Source organism: Glandiceps talaboti, chromosome 14 (genome assembly GCF_964340395.1).
Source record: "Glandiceps talaboti chromosome 14, keGlaTala1.1, whole genome shotgun sequence".
Taxonomy (NCBI): domain Eukaryota; kingdom Metazoa; phylum Hemichordata; class Enteropneusta; family Spengelidae; genus Glandiceps; species Glandiceps talaboti.
Genome location: NC_135562.1, coordinates 17,545,736 through 17,565,883, shown reverse-complemented (window position 1 = coordinate 17,565,883; position 20,148 = coordinate 17,545,736). Strand labels below are relative to the sequence as shown.

General features: G+C 35.4%; 1 protein-coding gene across 1 annotated transcript; it reads left to right on the top strand.

The window, feature by feature from the left end:
• Positions 1 to 12,637: 12,637 nt before the first annotated feature.
• On the top strand, positions 12,638 to 17,984 carry LOC144445360 (sulfotransferase 1E1-like). The gene is made up of 6 exons (XM_078134899.1): positions 12,638 to 12,740; positions 13,605 to 13,864; positions 14,549 to 14,693; positions 15,305 to 15,399; positions 16,420 to 16,609; positions 17,875 to 17,984. The coding sequence occupies exons 1-6, from the start codon at positions 12,638 to 12,640 to the stop codon at positions 17,982 to 17,984; spliced, it is 903 nt and encodes a 300-aa protein (XP_077991025.1).
• Positions 17,985 to 20,148: the final 2,164 nt, after the last annotated feature.

Genomic DNA, 20,148 nt, shown 5'->3' with positions numbered 1-20,148 from the left:
TCGCATAGAATAGAATAGAATAGAATAGAATAGAATAGAATAGAATAGAATAGAATAGAATAGAATAGAATAGAATAGAATAGAATAAAATAAAATAAAATTGGCAGGGCTACATAATTATACCAGTACATTAATTTATTACAATGATATATTTGTTTTTACAAAACTTGATATCTGTTCTTTGAGCCTGGAAATCCTATGACATTTCTTTGATTGCTATGCTACAGCCATATTGTATGATTGACAATTCTGTTCGTTCATATCTGACTCTAACTTTGGTTTTATTTGGTTGTTTTTTAAACCTGCAAAAGTGTAGTGCTTTGAATAAACATAATTTGTACAGTGTGAAGATAGTTGCAATAACTTTTAGTTTTTGAGATTTAGTCTTTAGTTTTTTAGCTTTTCATCGTTCCAGGGTTTGCACGAGTGTTGTGTGCCAACCCACACAGTATAAAAACCTCAAAATAGAAAAATAAAAGGTAAAAAAAAAAAAAATACTAATGCTCTAATTTTGAGACATTATTCTTAAAATTAATGTCATGTTATCCAATTTTCATTTGATATTTAATACAAAAGCATAATTTTCTAGCAATATCTCGATATTGTACCTAACCAGGAAAAGATTACACAAATTCAATGAAATCGTGTAAATAATATGATGTACGGTTTAGACACGTAAAGTAGTGTGACATGAAATTAGATCAAGTCATCCAATGCCCATCCCATTCCGCGGTATGCTAATTATCTTGCATTTGCATATCATTTAATGGCAATATTTTAAATTTATTAGACTTTTGCGCTAAACACTCTTATTAATTGTGTCGTTGTTTTACCCTGAGTCTATTGCATTCAGGGAAATTCCTCTTTCCTGTCGTCCACTCAGTGTTCAATATTGCTAACTCAATTACAGTTTCTCTCTCGATAGATTTGTTCTCTATTTCACCAACTCAAAACAACCATAATAAATGTATTTACCTTTTCTTATGTAAACTGACTCTCCAGGCTCGAAATTAATAAGATTAGTAGCTTTGGCCGTCAGTTTATGCTCTGGTGGAGGGTTCTTTTTCATCGTCTCAAACGTAGCCAGATGAACTATCTTATCAACCAATTCAGGTGATGGACTTTTACCAATAAATTCAGCGATCGTCTGAACTGAAGTTCTTAAATCCTGGAATGATTAAAAATATACCTTGCAAGTTTAGTTGAGCTGCATTCATTAACACAATAAAACATTTGAGACAAAGTCATGTATAATGCGTACAACATTATGAAAATCTATTAAGTATATCTGGTCTGAAATAAAATAACATTGGAACGTCTTTCTTAAAATTTAATCTGTCTTCATCAAAATTCACCAAACGAATAAGACTATATTGCTGATATAAATGTTACCAATATTATACTGTCCTACATATTTAATGTTGTGGATACTTTGAATGATCCCTTCCTTTTTCACTAACATGCAATTGGTCACATAGATTCTAGCCCTAAGTGTGTGTGTGTGTGTGTGTGTGTGTGTGTGTGTGCGTGTTTAATATGATTTGTATTTAACAATATCCCTACCCGACGCATATCTTCATATTTCACAAAGGGAATATTCTGTTCATTTCTTCTCTCCCACCATGACAGTACATGTTCATGCCACATACCCTGCTCCACTGCAAGACAAAAAGTGTGTAATATGAAATGGGGTTAATGGATATCCAATCTGTATGTGTATGTATGTATGTATGTATGTATGTATGTATGTTAGCGTGCGTGCGTGTACATGTATGTACATGTATGTATATGCATGTATGTATGTATGTATGTATGTATGTATGTATGTATGTAAACATCATTTGTCTGTCTGTCTGTCTGTCTGTCTGTCTGTCTGTCTGTCTGTCTGTCGGTGTGTGAGTGTGTGTGTGTCTGTCTGTCTGAGAAATCGAATCAACAGTCATGAAATGAGTTAATAAAATATATTTGTTTAAATCATTTACATACTTGGTAGTATACCATTTATAAAACCATCAACTGTTTGACCAAATAATTCACGATCTTTCTCATCAACTGTGTGATCTGCTGCCAAACATCGAATAAGGAAAAATAATGACACACATACATCTTTTGGGTTTCTTGCAAGGTATATAATCTAGAAAAGAGAAGAAGAAAAGTAATAGGCTGTAATGACTTTCATTACGTCTCGTCCATGTCTGAGAATTATATGTTATTCAATAAAATGTATTCTGATGGTCAACACCCCAAATCAAGTGTACGAACCCTGACCCAGGCAGCCGTCACAAATGAATCTACCCTGTGCGAGCTTATGGGCTTTGCTTAGTTATGATATTATTCCGATATATATATGTAGGTTTTAAGAGAAGCAAACTTTTAGTTGATGAAAATGATATACGAAGTAATGAAATAAAACAAATTATTTTTGTGTTCTCATTCATATAAGGGAGCCATCAGTAACTGAGTAAGTACATTAGTGGGGAGGGCCGGAATGAATGGGGTGGGTCACTTGTTAAAAATGGGTTCTCGTTGGGAGGCCATATTTTAGATAATGGAATTAGGGGATGGTGACATTTTACTTTTGAGTCATCTCTCTTTTCATTATTTTGTGAATTTTACATCACACTACTGCCACCATAGTAGAATAGTAACGTTGTAACAAAACGTATCAATCCAATCGCGTGCACCTGGCAATTCAGTGAATCAATTGGCGACAGGAGTGAGTCACACATGAGTGTATGGTGAACAGTATGATAAGATATTGGTGATAATGTAGTTGAACGGGGATCTCGACTTGGTCTCGTCAATGTGGGAAGTGTGCTCATTTAGTCTTTCGGAGAGTTCTGGCCTTCAGCTCGACCAATTACACCCAAACTCCGGTGTTGATTGAGGCCCCTCTTGTAATTACTGAACGTTTCCTTATGTGTATGATTGGAATATCTGACCTTTGACTTTGGCAGATTATCCGGTAACCAGTCGATTTTCATATGGGTTCCAAAATATCGCGGTGATTTCATAGTCTCCATATTAACACAGATATCAGGATGACCCACTTTTTTAAAAGCATAGGCTGATGGATGGTCATCTTCTTCGGCTGCTAAATACTCCAAATGGCTTCCTCTTGTTTCCTCAGATATTGCTTTGGAATCGTCAACACTCCCATCGTTTAGGAGTAATCTGATAATGTGTTTGATCCAATTTGTCCCTATATCAATAAATATTTTTTTTCAAATCATAATCTACATGAATCGTTTAAAATCAAACATGTGCAAAAACATAGTTGAGAATAAAAGATCCCATCGTGGAGAGAGGAGTACAATCCTCTCCGCAATATTTAAAAACAGAACAAAATAAATCTACATAATGTTTTGCTCACCAGTGTTAAAAAAGTCATTCTTCAGAATGTATATAGCTTCTGTTTTTAATGAATCATTTGCATTATTGTTCGATAAATCAGAAAGAAATACAATCGGCTGATTATAGATTCTGATGAGCATCGTAGGCCATCGAAAGCTGAATGCTGAAAACTTTGAACTGCGTGTGCGTTATAACCTCTGTAAATCATTTGATCGACCAAGCTCGCCAACATGTTTGCTTTATAATATCTATTTAGACATTTATATCGCACAATTATGTCACATGATGAATCCATAATTAGGTGTCGTCATTAGAGTTTTTATGGGCAAGTATTATGGAAATGTGACCGGTCGGCCCACATACGTCAGATTCTATTCAAATTGATGCCACTTTTTTGCACAATTTACGTGCGAATGGGTGTGGCTTAATATCAACAGATTTAAAGAATCATAGCAAACGTGGAAGGACAAGCCAAAATTCAAAAATCAAAATGTCAGTTAGGATAGCGGAAAATAGTGTAGTAGTGTTAGTCCTTCAAGGCATCATGTAGGCTAGGGCTGTGTTAGTCCTTCAATGCTACAGGTAGGTTAGGGCTGTGTTAGTCCTTCGATGCTACAGGTAGGTTAGGGCTGTGTTAGTCCTTCAAGGCTACAGGTAGGCTAGGGCTGTGTTAGTCCTTCAAGGCTACAGGTAGGCTAGGGCTGTGTTTGTCCTTCAAGGCTACAGGTAGGCTAGGGCTGTGTTAGTCCTTCAAGGCTACAGGTAGGCTAGGGCTGTGTTTGTCCTTCAAGGCTACAGGTAGGCTAGGGCTGTGTTAGTCCTTCAAGGCTACAGGTAGGCTAGGGCTGTGTTAGTCCTTCAAAGCTACAAGTAGCGGCTAGGGCTGTGTTAGTCCTTCAAGGCTATAGGTAGGCTAGGGCTCTGCCTGTTATGTGCTTATAAACAAAAGTAATTAAATATAATAACCTGGATACATAGCAAAATATCAAAAATAATTAAATAATAAGATTGTAATATTTGATTCTTACCAGATTTAGGATATGTAATTGAGATCAGATCATCAGGGTGTATTTTCAGCTTCTTTATTTTTTCTCTTGGGTGACACAATAAAATGAAATCATTGTCATCCATTGCAAAGGTCTTAACTATATATGATCTACCAAAATTGTTCTAGATCTGAAATAGACAAGACGAAAGGATAGGATGTAAGTTTGTGATGTGTAATTAATCTACAGGATGTCCCGCTACCATGATATAATTCGAAAAAATGGTCACTGGGTGATGCATAATCAGTCATGGAATAGAAAGGAAAATTGTCCGACAAGCCTTAACTACTATACTGTCGTACATTGTATATTACTGCCTGTTTCGTGTTATCGTTCATTGGTTCCGTATTGACACAAAATACACAGAAACCAATAAGGAACTGTCAATTGTACAGTTAAAGAGCATATCGTTAGTTAAGTTTATTTCAAATGCTAAGGCCTCGGCCCATCGCACAAAACATTTTACATAACGTTTTGTCTATGTACGTTAAATTTTCAAAACCATTTAAACTAGAAGCAGATAAGTGGACGTGAATGTTTGATGTCTACATTTGATGTTGCACTTGTCTTCAATTAAATTTGACAAAATTTACAAGAAATTGCATTCATTAGATCTCTTGATATCTTTTAGGTGAAACGTGCAATTTCTAATTGGTGCCAGCGTTGTTATTATAAAACATAGCCAATGAAAGGTAACAGTAAACTGGACGGAAACCAGGTGTAAACCGGATGTCTTCCTTACGGTACGATGAACAATTGGTTAGAAGACAGTTACTATATAATTATGCTTGTTTACATTAATGTAAAATCATGCCATTACAACTGAACTGGTTCAAACAGATTAGATTACTTAGGTGCCATTGCAATGGAAATCGATCCATTACTTGACCATATGCTATTCTCAAACAAATACTGGACTCAGTAAGCCACTGGTGTCCTTTGCACTAACTGAGCGACGTTTTGAAAGGGTACAACTAAAGGTTGTTTGATTCACAATGACGTAGTGTAGCGTAGACTACACTTTCCATACAACTCCGATCTTGATTGTGAATCCTTAGAATTCATATTGCTGTTGAAAGATAGCCTAAAGGTAGATGACAAACTATTTAATGATTCATTCAAACACAATATAACGACCGCTTTACATATAACCTCTCTACTTGACATGGCTTTTATAAGCTTTGTTCAAGTAATTCTGTCAATTCCATACTATAATATCAAATTTAAACTTTAGTATTTCGTGTACCCTTAAGCCTTATTTCGTACTCAATACATATACATAATTTTGTCCACATGTGTAGAATTTGAATGCAGTCTATGATTTAGTGTACTTTCTCCTGGCGTTACGCTGTTGAATACACTTTTTTTAAAGGCTTTGTCCATCCAAATTCATACAGTCTACCCTTGAATCTGTGCTTTCAGATCTGGGCAAAATAATGTCATATCTCTACCATGGTCAATTATTATTGGTGATCTTTAGGTTTAGACTTACGTGATACGTGTAGTGGTATGCCTCTTCTCCTGCCCGATCCGAAGGTGACCTCGGTCCTTCACCTTTGTGACGTCATTTGTATATTAACAATGAGACGACACTTAAACAGTTAAACCGTTTTATTACCATATTCAAGCATTGTAAGACTTTAAATTATGTCTATGGTTTGATATTTTATGCCTCTAAATCGCCTCCTACACTGTCTTTTTGCATTTGTGTTCACCTTTGGAGTTGTCTCCTTCCAATCAGTAGCAATCAAGGTGATAATTGTCTTTCCCCCAAAACAAGATGTAAGGTGTCTGGCTAAGTACCTCCCTGTATAAGTTAGATCTAATTAGATCTTTACACATCCTGTGTAAAGTAATCTCGTCTAAAAGTGCAGACAATCCACTTGCCATGAATGACTTCTATGTACATGCAACTGAACAAATTAGAAGATGGTCATCTGATGCTGATGGACTCTTTGTAGGTTCTGAGACATTATGGCCGGATAGCCATTGTGCCAAACTTGATTCATACATGGTAAAAGTCAGGGAACAACATGAAACAGATGGACTAGTCAAAGCACTCCTATAGAATTTAGTTTTTTTTATCCTACATTGAACTATTGATATCACCCCTAATGGACTGGAATTTGATTTTAGTGACTCTTTAATGGGTAGCAGTACCTAATTGAGGGTACACTCATACTGACACTAAAATTATACCTTTTAATTACATACCTGATTTTTTTTAAAAATGTGTTGGTAATAAATATGACTTTTGAATTTCCGTAGTTTGCATAGCAAGTCTACTGTATTCGAAGACATACTATCCAACACAACATGTATTGTGCTCTGGATTGACTTCAGACATATGGTCCTATGATCTTATCAACACGGTTACCCCTTGTAACATTTGAATAGTGACCCTATTAATACACTTTTAAAAATTTACTTAGGAAATTGTTAATTTGTCCTTGATGTTGAAGTTCAAAGTCAAAATTGCAACATTACCACTAACAATGTGAGGGTACATATAATGGATGACGTCTCTAGATATAAAACGTCCAAAGTCATTGAACAATTCGCTGTTTGACCTTTCTTGAAGATGAAGGTCAGGGTCAAAGCGTAACAACCAGCCTTACAGCTTGTCTTGAGAAACATAGGTGTGTTACCTACTGGCAGTTCCAAGTCCAAGGACCAACACACGACATACAACTATTATATCGAACCTCGTGGATTGTTTAAGTTGCCACATCCAGTCATCAGTAATTTGTGCTCTATTGTCTTAGACATTTGTTAGTAAAATCAGCCTTTTCGCTGTATGTATGTATGTATGTATGTATATGTATGTATGTATGTATGTATGTATGTATGTATGTATGTATGTATGTATGTATGTATGTATGTATGCATGCATGCATGCATGTATGTATGTATGTATGTATGTATGTATGTATGTATGTATGCATGTATGCATGCATGCATGCATGTATGTATGTATGTATGTATGCATGTATGTATGTATGTATGCATGTATGTATGTATGTATGCATGCATGTATGTATGTATGTATGTATGTATGTATGTATGTATGTATGTATGTATGTATGTATGCATGCATGCATGCATGTATGTATGTATGTATGTATGTATGTATGTATGTATGTATGTATGTATGTATGTATGTATGTACGCACGTGTGTATGTGTGTATGTATGTATGTATGTATGTATGTATGTATGTATGTATGTATGTATGTATGTACGCACGTGTGTATGTATGTATGTATGTATGTATGTATGTATGTATGTATGTATGTATGTATGTATGTACACACGTATGTATGTACACACGTATGTTTGTGTGTATGTACGTATGTGTGTATGTATGTATGTATGTATGTATGTATGTATGTATGTAAATTAGAGTACATTCAAAAGTTTATGGCCTCTAATGAAAAAAAGGGTACGGCCATGGTTTTTGCCTAAAAACAAGGGGACACGACTTAAGTTCATGTGACCAGAACAATCACATACATACACAGTACTCGTACTTTGAACTCATTTATCTAGGTAAATCGACAGTGTGAATCTAAACCGCCCTCAATTTAAACATTCCTCACGCCAGACACGTCGAAGTTGAGTTGAGGTGAGTTGAGACACACTGTGACACTCACCAGGTAAGTCTAATCCTGTGTATTTTCTAATACATTGAACTTGGCCAACATTGATCGTTAGATGACATCCATGTATGTACATCATACTTAGTATTTTTTTATCGTATATAACTATTCAGACAGAAATTGTAAAGATCGAGGTAAACAACACGAACCTTGTAACACGGTGACTATACAAGGTCACGTTCTGCACGCCACACACTATAGAATTACAAATGTATAGCCATCAAAATCACACTAAAACATCTTTCAGTGACGTTTGAAATGATCTCTAAGGAATGACCAAAATACGAACAAGAACAAATATAAATTATATAGTACGATAAATAGGTTTGTTGGGTGTTAAACTGGTATTTAGCACATAGCTACATTTGACTGTTAAGAAAATCAACCTTTGAACAAACGAGGTCAGTTGTTGTATTAGGCACGATTAAATGTCAATGTGTATGTGTAAGCGTATACATATAATTATGTATATAAGACCATGCCCATAGGTGGTTACTAACTGTCCTCTTCATGGTTTTTGCCTAACGACAAGGGGCATTCAGTTTACACCCGGTTACCGCCAAGTTTCATGTTTCCGTTCATTGCCTCTGTTTTATAATAACAACGCTGACACCAATAAGAAACTGCACACGTTACACTTAAAAGATATCAAAAGATTGAATGAATAACAACTTCTTGTGAATTTTGTCTAAATGAAATGAACAAATGTGCAACATCAAATACAGACATCAACCATTCACTTCCAATTCCCTATTTCTAGTTTGAATATTTAATATACATAGACGAAACGACACAAGAAAGTGCGATATGCTCTTAAAGTGTAGAATTTACAGTTTCTTATTATTTTGTTAGGGGTAGTTGTAATAGTGGGTTTTCACCTAAGCGTAGACGAACGATACATGCACACGGCAAACTATTGATATGCAATAGATGCCACATATAAATCGACTGAAACCTCATTAATCTATTGACAATATTTAACGTCTTCAGTCCGAGTGGGTGAAAGTAACTTGCATTTCATTATCACAAGCTTACAGATTTGTCAATACATTTCTTGTACACCTTCTTGCAGATGTTAATGAATTAAAAGAACATGGCGATTGGTTAATGGGCTTAGAATTGCAAGCTTGAGACGAGAACGTATTGATTTTGCATGATTGTTCACTTTCCTTCTAATTCTTTTTAAATATAGAATTCATGTAATATGTTAGAATTAGTTATCAAATTAATTCAAACACATGCTCCAGGGAATGTCGTGCAAATAAAATGTCCGGGTGCGGACGTGTTATCCGGGTTCCTGTGACACGTACCGAACGTCAATTGATTTTGGAAGCTATGGGTCAGCATGCTAACAATTATCAACTGATAGCAGATCATGTCCGTGCAAATGTACGCATTCTGTCTCGAGATGTGCAAGACATTTACATTATTCGTTCTGCTACTGTAGTAAGACGTAGAATAAGGGATGTCGTCCAACGTCATCAGAACAGGTCATTGTTCGCACAAATAGGAAACGACCAGAATTTATGACAGGGTGGACTTGGAATATTGTGATCATGTTGAACACGTTATGATTATTGATACCTTGATAGCCAGTTATAAAGGATGTATAGTGGGTTTCATAATGGTGCTGGTCGACAATAACACAACAACCCGATCGTCGACTACATACGTCATGACTACATCAACGTTTGTTAAAGTTTCACAGCTTTTTGCAACACTTTTGGACTAGAGATCGATTATTTGTTCCCGGCTTTTTCGCCTCATTGGCCTCATGCATTCACAAAACAGGTTACTTGACTGTGCAGACAGGGAAAAAAAATAGAAACAAAAATATGACATCCTTATGCAAATAAAATGCGACGTATAAATCGACGAAACTCATTATCTTTCGACAATATTTAACGTCGACGAAAGTGGACGTATGCAAATTTTAGAACGAAAACAGACGAAAACACATTTCAGAACGAAAGCCGACGAAAATCTATTGTTATGCAAATACAGTGACATATAAATCGACATGGCCGACGAAAAGCTCATTAATCTATTGATAATATTTAACGTCAACGAAAGTGGACGTATGCAAATTTTAGAACGAAAACATTTTGAACGACGACGACGAAAATCCATTGTTATGCTAATACGTGCAACGGATAAATCGAAATGACCAACGAAAAGGTCAATACTCAATTGACATATTTGTCTCCAACGAAATTTGAGGTATGGAAATTATCCTGACAAAGACTAAGTACAAATAACGGTAAAAGGTTGCGTAGCTGAGCTGCTCGACAACCTATTGGGGGGGGGGGGGGGTCCAAGCTTGTCGAATTCGAAGTAAGCTTATAACTTTGTTATGCTACTTATCCTCTTCAGTTTCACCTGTGGAAAAAATAAAAGGTTCATAAAAATGTCTTGTCCAATCCGTTGAACAAACACAAAACATCAATACTAGTAGTACTCTCGGTTAAAACAGCTAAAAGGCTTCCTTTGAAAGTAGTCAGGGTATATAACTGATAAATACAAGTCAAAATGAGGAATAATCGTTAATTGCCGCAAATATTTCAATATTTTAAGTTGAGGGGTAGTACTTTTTAATTATTAAGTATTGTATTAACAGTACAATAACAAACGTTAGAGAAGTCTCCAGCGTATATAGTAAAATACAGATCTAGATACTTTGGGAAGTTAAATTAGAAACGAATGCGACGTTTTGACCAGGACCATGATTTCATTTTCAGAAGATGGATTGAAATATCGGATTCGTTTCAAAATAGTTGTATTGTACTGTCCTATTGACTCTCTCGGAGCAATTAACAATACACTGTCTATTCTAATTATTGTTTTTCGCTTGGCTATTTCAAATGCACCGGTGTGTATTGAGTAGTTCTACCAAAATATAGCTCTGTCATATACAAACCAAATAGCAATAATTTTTGGTAAATTTCACCCCAAACATTTCAACTCTTTTGTTTTGATACACTGCATAGTTTCTTTTCCGTTAAAGATGGTTGAACTGGTTGAAATTGACACTTCAATATTTCGACGGACATCTCATAACATTAATTTGCATACCAACTTGTACAACGTCAGCTAATGATGTCACAATGTTATCAGGTTGAGAGTTTTATAAAACTATGATAATACCGTAGTTGACGTAGAAGTTATTCATCTGTGCTTTAGACTGAGGAAAACATTTTGTAATAATGTTATCGCAAGGCATGCGCTCTTATGAGAAAGTCGTGAGAAGAATGCTCACATTCAGGTGCACACATGAGGAAATATTCACTCTTGGCCAAAATTATCAAACACGCTATATATTTGGCTCACGACCAAAATCTCACCAAAATTCGCCCTCACAGGAGAGGAATTGGCATGAGGAAATTGTCACCAGTGAAATTTTACTCAGCTGATTGTTTTAGTGTGCTCCTGGCTAAATTAGTGCTTCCACAGGTGAACACCCACTAAGTAATTCATTGACAATAGTAAGCGTCTTCGACGAAAGTCGACTTATGGAAATTAACATGACAAAGAGTAAGTACAAGTAATGGTACGATATGGTTGCGTAACTGTGCTGCTCGACTACGTACTGGGGAGAACCACCAGAGCTTGTTGAATTCCAAGTACATGTATAACTATAATTATGTTTTACTACTTTTACTCTGGAGTTTCACCTTTGACAAATAAAGGTTGTCAAATTCATGGAATTAAAGCAGAACATAAATAGCACCATTAACGTTCTTCACTTCCACTTTGAAAGCAACCAGGCTAGACAACCTACGAACGCATGTCGAAAGAGGATTAACGGTTTATTTCCGTGAATATGTCGACCTTTTAATTTTCATGGTTAATACTTTCTAATTATTAAGTCAGTAAAATATTAGAGAGAAGACTCTAAATGCCCTTGCCAATCAACACAGTTCTACTCTTTGTCTAGATACAGTGCAAAGTTTGTCGCCCGTTAAGGATGATTTTCCTGATACTTCAATATTTCAATGGACATCTCATTATAATTTGCATGCCAGAGTCTTACAACCTTAGCCAATGACGCTACAAAGTTCTCAAGTTGAGAGAACACCTGTTTCTCAAACCGCCGGCTACTGTTGCAGTGTCTGAGCAATACCACAATTTTTGATCGATGGAATCTAAGGATTTGCATATAGAATTACAGATGGTTTCAATGACGTTAAATATTGTCAAAAGACTAATGAGTCTGCACTGTTGTTTAGGTCGTGTTCATTCAAGTTAACGTCCGTATTTGCATATGAATATCTCATTAACGAGGGGATCGAAGTTGACCGTCGGTATAAGTGCTTAGGTGAAAACCCGCTAATACAACAGTACCAAATAACTGTAACATGAAACCGTCAATAAAATTCGAAATATTTATGGCTTGTTGGGCTATTTTCCTTTCTATTCCAAGACTGATTATGCATCTCCCAGTGACCATATTTTCGAATTATATCATGGTAGCTGGATATCCTGTAGATTAATTACACATCAAAAACTTATACCCCCTCCTTTTGTATTGTCGATTTTAGATCTAGAACAGTTTTGGTAGAACATAATTAAGACCTTTGCAATGGATGACAAGGATTTCATTTTATTGTGTCACCCAAGAGAAAAAATAAAGAAGCTGAAAATACGCCCTGATGATCTGATCTCAATTACATATCCTAAATCTGGTAAGAATCAAATAATATAATCTTATTATTTAATTATTTTAAATTATATTTTTTCTATTGTCCAATTTGTTACTTAATTATTTTGTTTATACGCACCAAATAGGCACAGTCCTAGCCTGCCTGAAGCCTTCAATGAACACTACTACACTATATTTGCTATCCTAACTGACAGTTTGATTTTTTGAATTATTTTCGATCATCTTTCCAAGTCTACGTACTATGATTCGTTCAATCTGTTGGTATTAAGCCACGCCCCGCCATGCACGTGACGTGTGAAAAAAGTAGCATCAATTTAAATAGAGTCTGACGTATGAGGGCCGACAGGTCACATTTCCATAATACTTGCCGTTACAAATTGTCATGACGGCACCTAATTATGTATTGATCACGTGACCTGATTATGTGATTGAAATGTCTCATTAGATAACCAATCATGTTCGTGGACTTGGTACATCAAATGATTTACAAAGGTCATAACGCACAAGCAGTTCAAAGTTTTTAGCAATGAACTTTCGATTCGATGGTCGACATGCTCATCAGAATCTACAATTAACCGATTGTATTTCTTTCTGATATATCTAACCATTATGCAAATGATTCATTAAAAGCATAAGCTATATAAGTTCTGGAGATTGATTTTTTAACATTGTGGCGAGCACAATATTACAGATATGGGTTTTTAAACATTGTGATGAGCACTCCATTCCGGAGACAGCCTTTTAAGTTTGTGATTAGCAAAACATAACATGATGTTTTTTTTAAATATTGCAGAGTGGAATGTACTCCTCGTCCACAATATGATTTTTTATGCTCAAGAATGTTTTTGCAAGTGTTTGATTTTTAAAAACTTATTTATTGATATAGGGACAAATTGGATCAAACATATTATCAGATTACTCCTAAACGATGGGAGTGTTGACGATTCCAAAGCGATACCTGAGGAAACAAGAGGAGGCCACTTGGAGTTTTTAGCTGCCGGAGAAGATGACCATCCATCAACTTATGCATTTAAAAAATTGGGTCATCCTGATTTCTGTGTTAATATGGAGACTATGAAGTCACCGCGATACTTTGCAACACATATGAAAATTGATTGGTTGCCGGATAACCTACCAAAGTCAAAGGTCAGATAATCCGATCATACCGTACCCATTACAAAACGTTCACTAATTCCAAGAGGGTGGGCCGGGGGACAAGTAATAATCAATAAGGGATTTTTGGTCTAATTGGTCGAGCTGAAGGCCAGAACTCCCAAAAACTAACTCCGAGCAGACATCCGACATTGACGGGACCAAGTCAACATCCCCATTCAACCAGATTGTCACCAATATCTAACCACACTGTTTCCCTCTTCATTCATGTGAGACCGACTCCTGACGTCATACTACGACTAACAATTAATTCTGTCATTGAATTGTTGCATACAATCTGAGATTGGACTGATACGTTCTGTTACAACGGCACTACTCTACTATGGTGGCAGTGGTGAGATGTAAAATTCACAAAATAATGAAAGGATAGATAATACAATGACTCAAAAAGTAAAATGTCACCATCCCCTAATTCCATTATCTAAAATAAGGCCTCCAAACGAGAATCGATTTTTAATAAGTGACCCGTGACATTCATCCCGGCCTCTCCACTCATGTACTTACTCAGTTAGTGAAAGGCTTCCTTATATGGGTGAGAATGTAACTACAATTATTTTTTATTGTTTTCTTCGTATATCATTTTCTTGAACTAAATGTTTACAGCACTTAAAACCTACATATATATTGGAATATTACTTTTCGTCTTCTCTCTTTCAGATAATATATCTCGCAAGGAACCCGAAAGATGTATGTGTGTCATTATTTTTCCTTATTCGATGTTTGGCAATGGATCACACAGTTGAGAAAGATCGTGATTTATTTGGTCAAACAGTTGATGGTTTTATAAATGGTACACTACCAAGTAAGTACACGATTCAAACAAATATATATTAATTATTTATATCAGTACACTTCGTGGCATTCGACCTGATTTCTTGACACAGTCAGCCTACCTGTTAGTTCTAGATAAACAGTTCGATGGAGAGAAACAAACAGACAGACAGACAAACAAACAGAGACAGACAGACAGACAGACAGACAGACAGACAGACAGACAGACAGACAGACAACCAGCACGACAGAATGGATTTCGCTCAAATATCAACATGAACAGAAAAGACAGCTCTCTTTTCATATGTATGTATGTATGTATGTATGTATGTATGTATGTATTATGTATATATGTATGTATGTATGTATGTATGTATGTATGTATGTATGTATGTATGTATGTATGTAAAACATTTCATTAGATGAGTTTATGGCCTCTGGTGAAAAAGGGTAGGGGCGTGGTTTTTGCCCAAGAACAAGGGGACATGATTTGCATGCATGTATATATATATATATATATATATATATATATATATATATATATATATATATATATATATATATATATATATATATATATATATATATATATATATATATATGTATGTGTATATATATTCATATTTCACACTTAACCTCCAGTGGAGCATGGACGATGGGATGAACATGTATTGTCATGGTGGCAGAGAAGAAATGAAGATAATATTCTGTTCTTAAAATATGAAGATATGCGACGGGTAAGAATATTGTCAAATCTTATTAGGGTGACCCTATTTCTGTTGAGTCTCATTACCATCTTGGCAATTATAGGTCGGTCAAGCAATGAAAAAAAAGTTATAAATTCATGTTTCGCTGCTGCTCCTTTCTTCCTCTCTACCTTCTTTTTTTACTGGATTCCAGGTAAGAGACCCCTTCCCACCTTCTTCTTTCCACAATTGGCATTGCTTCGATCTCCCCTAACCCCCCCCCCTAATTGAATAACCTCTGTCCAGAAAGAAATGCTCTGTTCATCAACTGTATGTGACGTTCACAGTCCAGTCACATGCCTACCCTAGCCTGATAGGACAATATCGCTAGAAGTAATCAAGGCCGGCGAAAATTAAAAAAAAAAAAAATGTTGATGAGGTAGAAGCTGAAAATCTGGGTATGTCAGGTAATGAGAAACAAAACAAAATAGGCTAACCCTTATAAACACAAACCCAGTGATTTTACCAGAGACAACTACTGTGTGACGAAATGCGTGTCCGTGAAAAACGGAAGCATCTTACAAGGTATCCACAACATGCTGTAATTAGTTGCAATTTAGTGCCATCTAGGGAACATCAACATGAATTACCAAAACAAGAAGCTTAAGTGAACACAGTTTAATACTTCAAATAACAATACCACCCAAAACTATATATCTCTTTATTGCAATAACCTGAAGCCATCCTTCAGATATGAGAACACTGTGACGTATATAAGTCTGTGTTAAATGTGTCAGACAGTATGTAGGTTATATGTTCATATCAATCACTATATTGTGTCCAAGAATACCCAAGTATGATTGGTTTAGTGAGTTTGGATGAACAGAGACGCTGATTCTTCCTTTAAAATGAATGAAATATGTTTCATTTATTTTAGATCAAATGTACTAAAACATTTAATGTAGACTTTTTAAATAGAGTTGTTCCCATTACACACTGTCTGGATTTAGTTTGTTTAATGACAACATTCGAACAAAAACTCGAGGGCTATATTATTTTCATTATTTCCAGGATTTAAGAACTTCAGTTCAGAAGATTTCTGAGTTTATTGGTAAAAATCTATCACCTGAATTGATTGATAAGATAGTTCATCTCGCTACGTTTGAGACAATGAAAAAGAAACCCCCACCAGACCATGAGCTTTTGGGAAAAGCAATTAACCTTAATTTCGAGCCTGGGGAGTCAGTTTTCATCAGGAAAGGTAAATACATTATTTTTTATGTTTGTTTTGAATTGGTGGAATGGAGAACAAAACTATCGAGGGAGAATCTTTAATTGAATTGCCAATAATGACTGGACGACAGGAAATTGTTGTATCGCAAAATATAATTATAGATGACAGAAAATATCCAGACTGCATTATGCTAATGTTAATACAATAATATCACTAATAAGAGTATTACCGGTAAAAGTTTAATAATTTTTTTTAATGCTGATATTAAAATGATATGCAAATGAAAAGTAATTAGCATACCACATCATGAATTAGGGTCAGACATTGGATGACTTACTCCTATTTCATATCACATCACTTTACGTGTCTAAACCGTACATGACATTATTTACACAATTTCATCGACTTTGCATAATATTTCACTCATTAGATGCAATGTCGAAATATTACTAGCATAATTATCCTTTTGTATTGAATATCAAATGAAAATTTGATAAAGAGACATTTATGTTAGGAATAATCCGTCAGTATTAGTGTTTCGTTTTGACCTTTTATTTTTCTATCTTGAGGTTTTTATTCTTTCTGGGATTGCCCTAAACATTAGTGCAAATCCAGGAACAATGAACAGCTCTAAAGCGCGAAAGCTCAAAAACAAAAAAGAAATTAATGCTACAATTGTTGCTTATAGGTTCACACTGTACACATTATGCGGGTATACAATATAACCAAATAACCCAAAGTTAGGGTCAAATATGAACAGAATTGTTCATCATACGATATGGCTGTACATCCAAACAGTAGGATGAGAATGGTGGTAAATGATGTCCCAAAGTTGCTGATAATTTCCGTAGTTTTTGGCAAATTCAGACGTTGATTAAGAAAACAGTCGATCAGAAAATGCGAGTACAAGACAGAGTTGGAAAAACATACCAGTCTTGGCACGTGAAATACAACTGCACTGATGTTCGCATAGTAAATACGTACCATGGCAAGTCATCAGACTTAATGAGGTGAGGGGCGATAGTGATAGCATAGCAGTCAGAGGAATTACATAGGATTTTCATGCTCAAAGAACTAGAACCGATTTCAGGTCTTGTCAGAACAACATACTTGTATATAAAATATTTTAGTGAGTTACACTTGTATATCATTGTAATGAATTACTGTATTTGTAGATGTAGCACTATGTCAATTATATTCTATTCCACAGCATTCCATTCGACTCTTTTATGTGCTATTTGTTTTGTTATAGTCTATTACAATCGCATCTACTTAATTATATTGTTTTCCAGGAAAAGTTGGAGGATGGAAGGATTATTTCACAGTGGCTCAAAATGAGTATTTTGACGAGCATTACAAAAAGTGGATGGAAGGCAGTGGTCTTGACTTTGATTTTGAGTGACATCTCAGTGGACATAAATGGTTGAACTGATAGAGTAGAGAGAACATGTTATTTTGAGACTAAAGCAATGCGTTTTATAATTAATTCAAATTCCAGAAACAACAAGCTTTCGTAAAGGATAACTACGGTAGATCCATACGTGACTCAACCTCTCTAATAAGGGACGAGATCGATATTTAAATATAAGATAAAGACAAAAGACTAACTTATTTTACTTTTGGGGTGTTGGGAGGTTGAGCCATTTCAGTGCTCACCCTACATAATTGATTTGGATTGTAGTGGATGTTTAGTATACTAAACATCCACTAGTAAAGTTAAATAAAAATATTTATAAAATATGTGAAATTGAGAAAAGGAAGAAATTTTGCTATGGTTAATGCATTGCCCTAAAATAAAGTAAAGGGTCAGCAAAAACATACTCAATACATACTGGCTTTATATTCATAGCACTACATACTACTACATACTGATTTGAAATTGCTTGTGTGGTTTGAAATAACTTTTAATTTTTGGCCTATATTAAACTATTGATCTCGCCCCTAAGGGACTGAACATTGATATTGAGTGACTCTTCAATGGGTAGCAGTCTTTGAATCGATATATTTAATCGAGGACACGTTTATACTGACATTAAAACTACACCTTTTAATAACATACCTAACCCTTTCCAGTCTTGAATGATTTTTGATTTTTAATTGATTTGGTAATAAATATGCGTATTCAATTTCCAAATCTTCTGCTTTCGCAGACATACCACCCAACACAATATGTATAGTATTGTTAACTGATTTCAGATATATTGTCCTAGAATCTTATCAACATGGTTACCACTTATAACATCAGTGTAACAGATTGAAGACTGACCCTATTAAAAAAACTTAAAAAGTTACTTAGCGAATTCTAAATTTGTCCTTGAAAATTACGTTCAAAGTCAGAAGTCCTTCAAAAGTGTAACTTTGTCTCTAGCATACTGAAAGATGCGTCTAGGTATAAATATTCCAAAGTTAATGACGAATTCGCTATTTGACCTTGAAGACGAAAGTCAGGGTCAAAGCTTAATACTCAGCCTTACAGTTTGCCTTGAGAGACATAGGTGCGGACATGTGAGAGGCGTCTCTAGATCTAAAACGCCATACGTTATTGAATGATATGCTATTTGACTTTGAAGATGGAGGTCAGGTCAAAAGTCAGTATATACAAAAAAGAGCTAACTTATGATATTATATGTGTAACTATTTGAATTGTGTCTTTTATGTATGTATGTATGTATGTATGTATGTATGTATGTATGTATGTATGTAGTCCATCGATCTAGGACAGCAGTGTTTTATTTACTACCCAAGATACATAAGGTTAATATTCCTGGTAGGCCCATCGTCTCAGCTTGCAACTGCCCTACAGAACACATCGCGCGTTATTTGGATGTCATTTTATGACCCATTGTCGCATCTCAGCCCACCTACATTAAGGGTATAAACCATGCTCTTAAAGTACTTAATGGCTTCCAATTCCAACAAGGTAAGCCATGGTACCTCTTCTCTCTGGACGTTAAATCCTTGTACCATACCACATAAAGAAGGTTTAGTTGCACCCGAACACTACATTAATTTTAGACCTATACTTGACCCTCCTACCCAACTTCTACTGAGATTGGCAGAACTTGTTCTTACGTGTAATTATTTTACCTTTCATGACAGGTATGTTGTGTGCAGAATCGCGGCGTTGCTATGGGAACCTGTCTTGCTCCTTGTTATTCTTGTTTATTTATGTCTTATCAGCAACACCTTATTTTCAGTTCCTATCAAGGGATCTTACGTGATTTATTTCAACGGTTTATTGATGATGGCATTGCAGCTTCACTCAATCTTGAGGAAGTGATGCAACTTATTGATTACAAAATGTAACTTTAATCCTGCTATTCAGTATAGTTATGATATTTCCGAACTAACTATCAATTTCCTTGACATCTCCGGTCCCTTAGAATTGATGGTGATGATATAGCTACATCTGTTTATACTATTACCTGTTGATTAACAGTCATATTTGCAGTATGGTTCATCACATCCTAGTAATAAGAGTAAAACTTCCATTCCCAATTCAAAATTATTTCGTTTACGTCGTATTTGTAGTAGTGATTTGGCTTTAAGGGAAAGGTCTGCTGAAT

Bases quoted from the DNA above. Each gene is read 5' to 3' on its own strand.
- LOC144445360 (XM_078134899.1), top strand. From the start codon at position 12,638: ATGGATGACAAGGATTTCATTTTATTGTGTCACCCAAGAGAAAAAATA. The intron at 13,865-14,548 runs GTCAGATAATCC...TCTCTCTTTCAG, and splicing joins ATAACCTACCAAAGTCAAAG to ATAATATATCTCGCAAGGAA. The intron at 14,694-15,304 runs GTAAGTACACGA...CTTAACCTCCAG, and splicing joins TATAAATGGTACACTACCAA to TGGAGCATGGACGATGGGAT.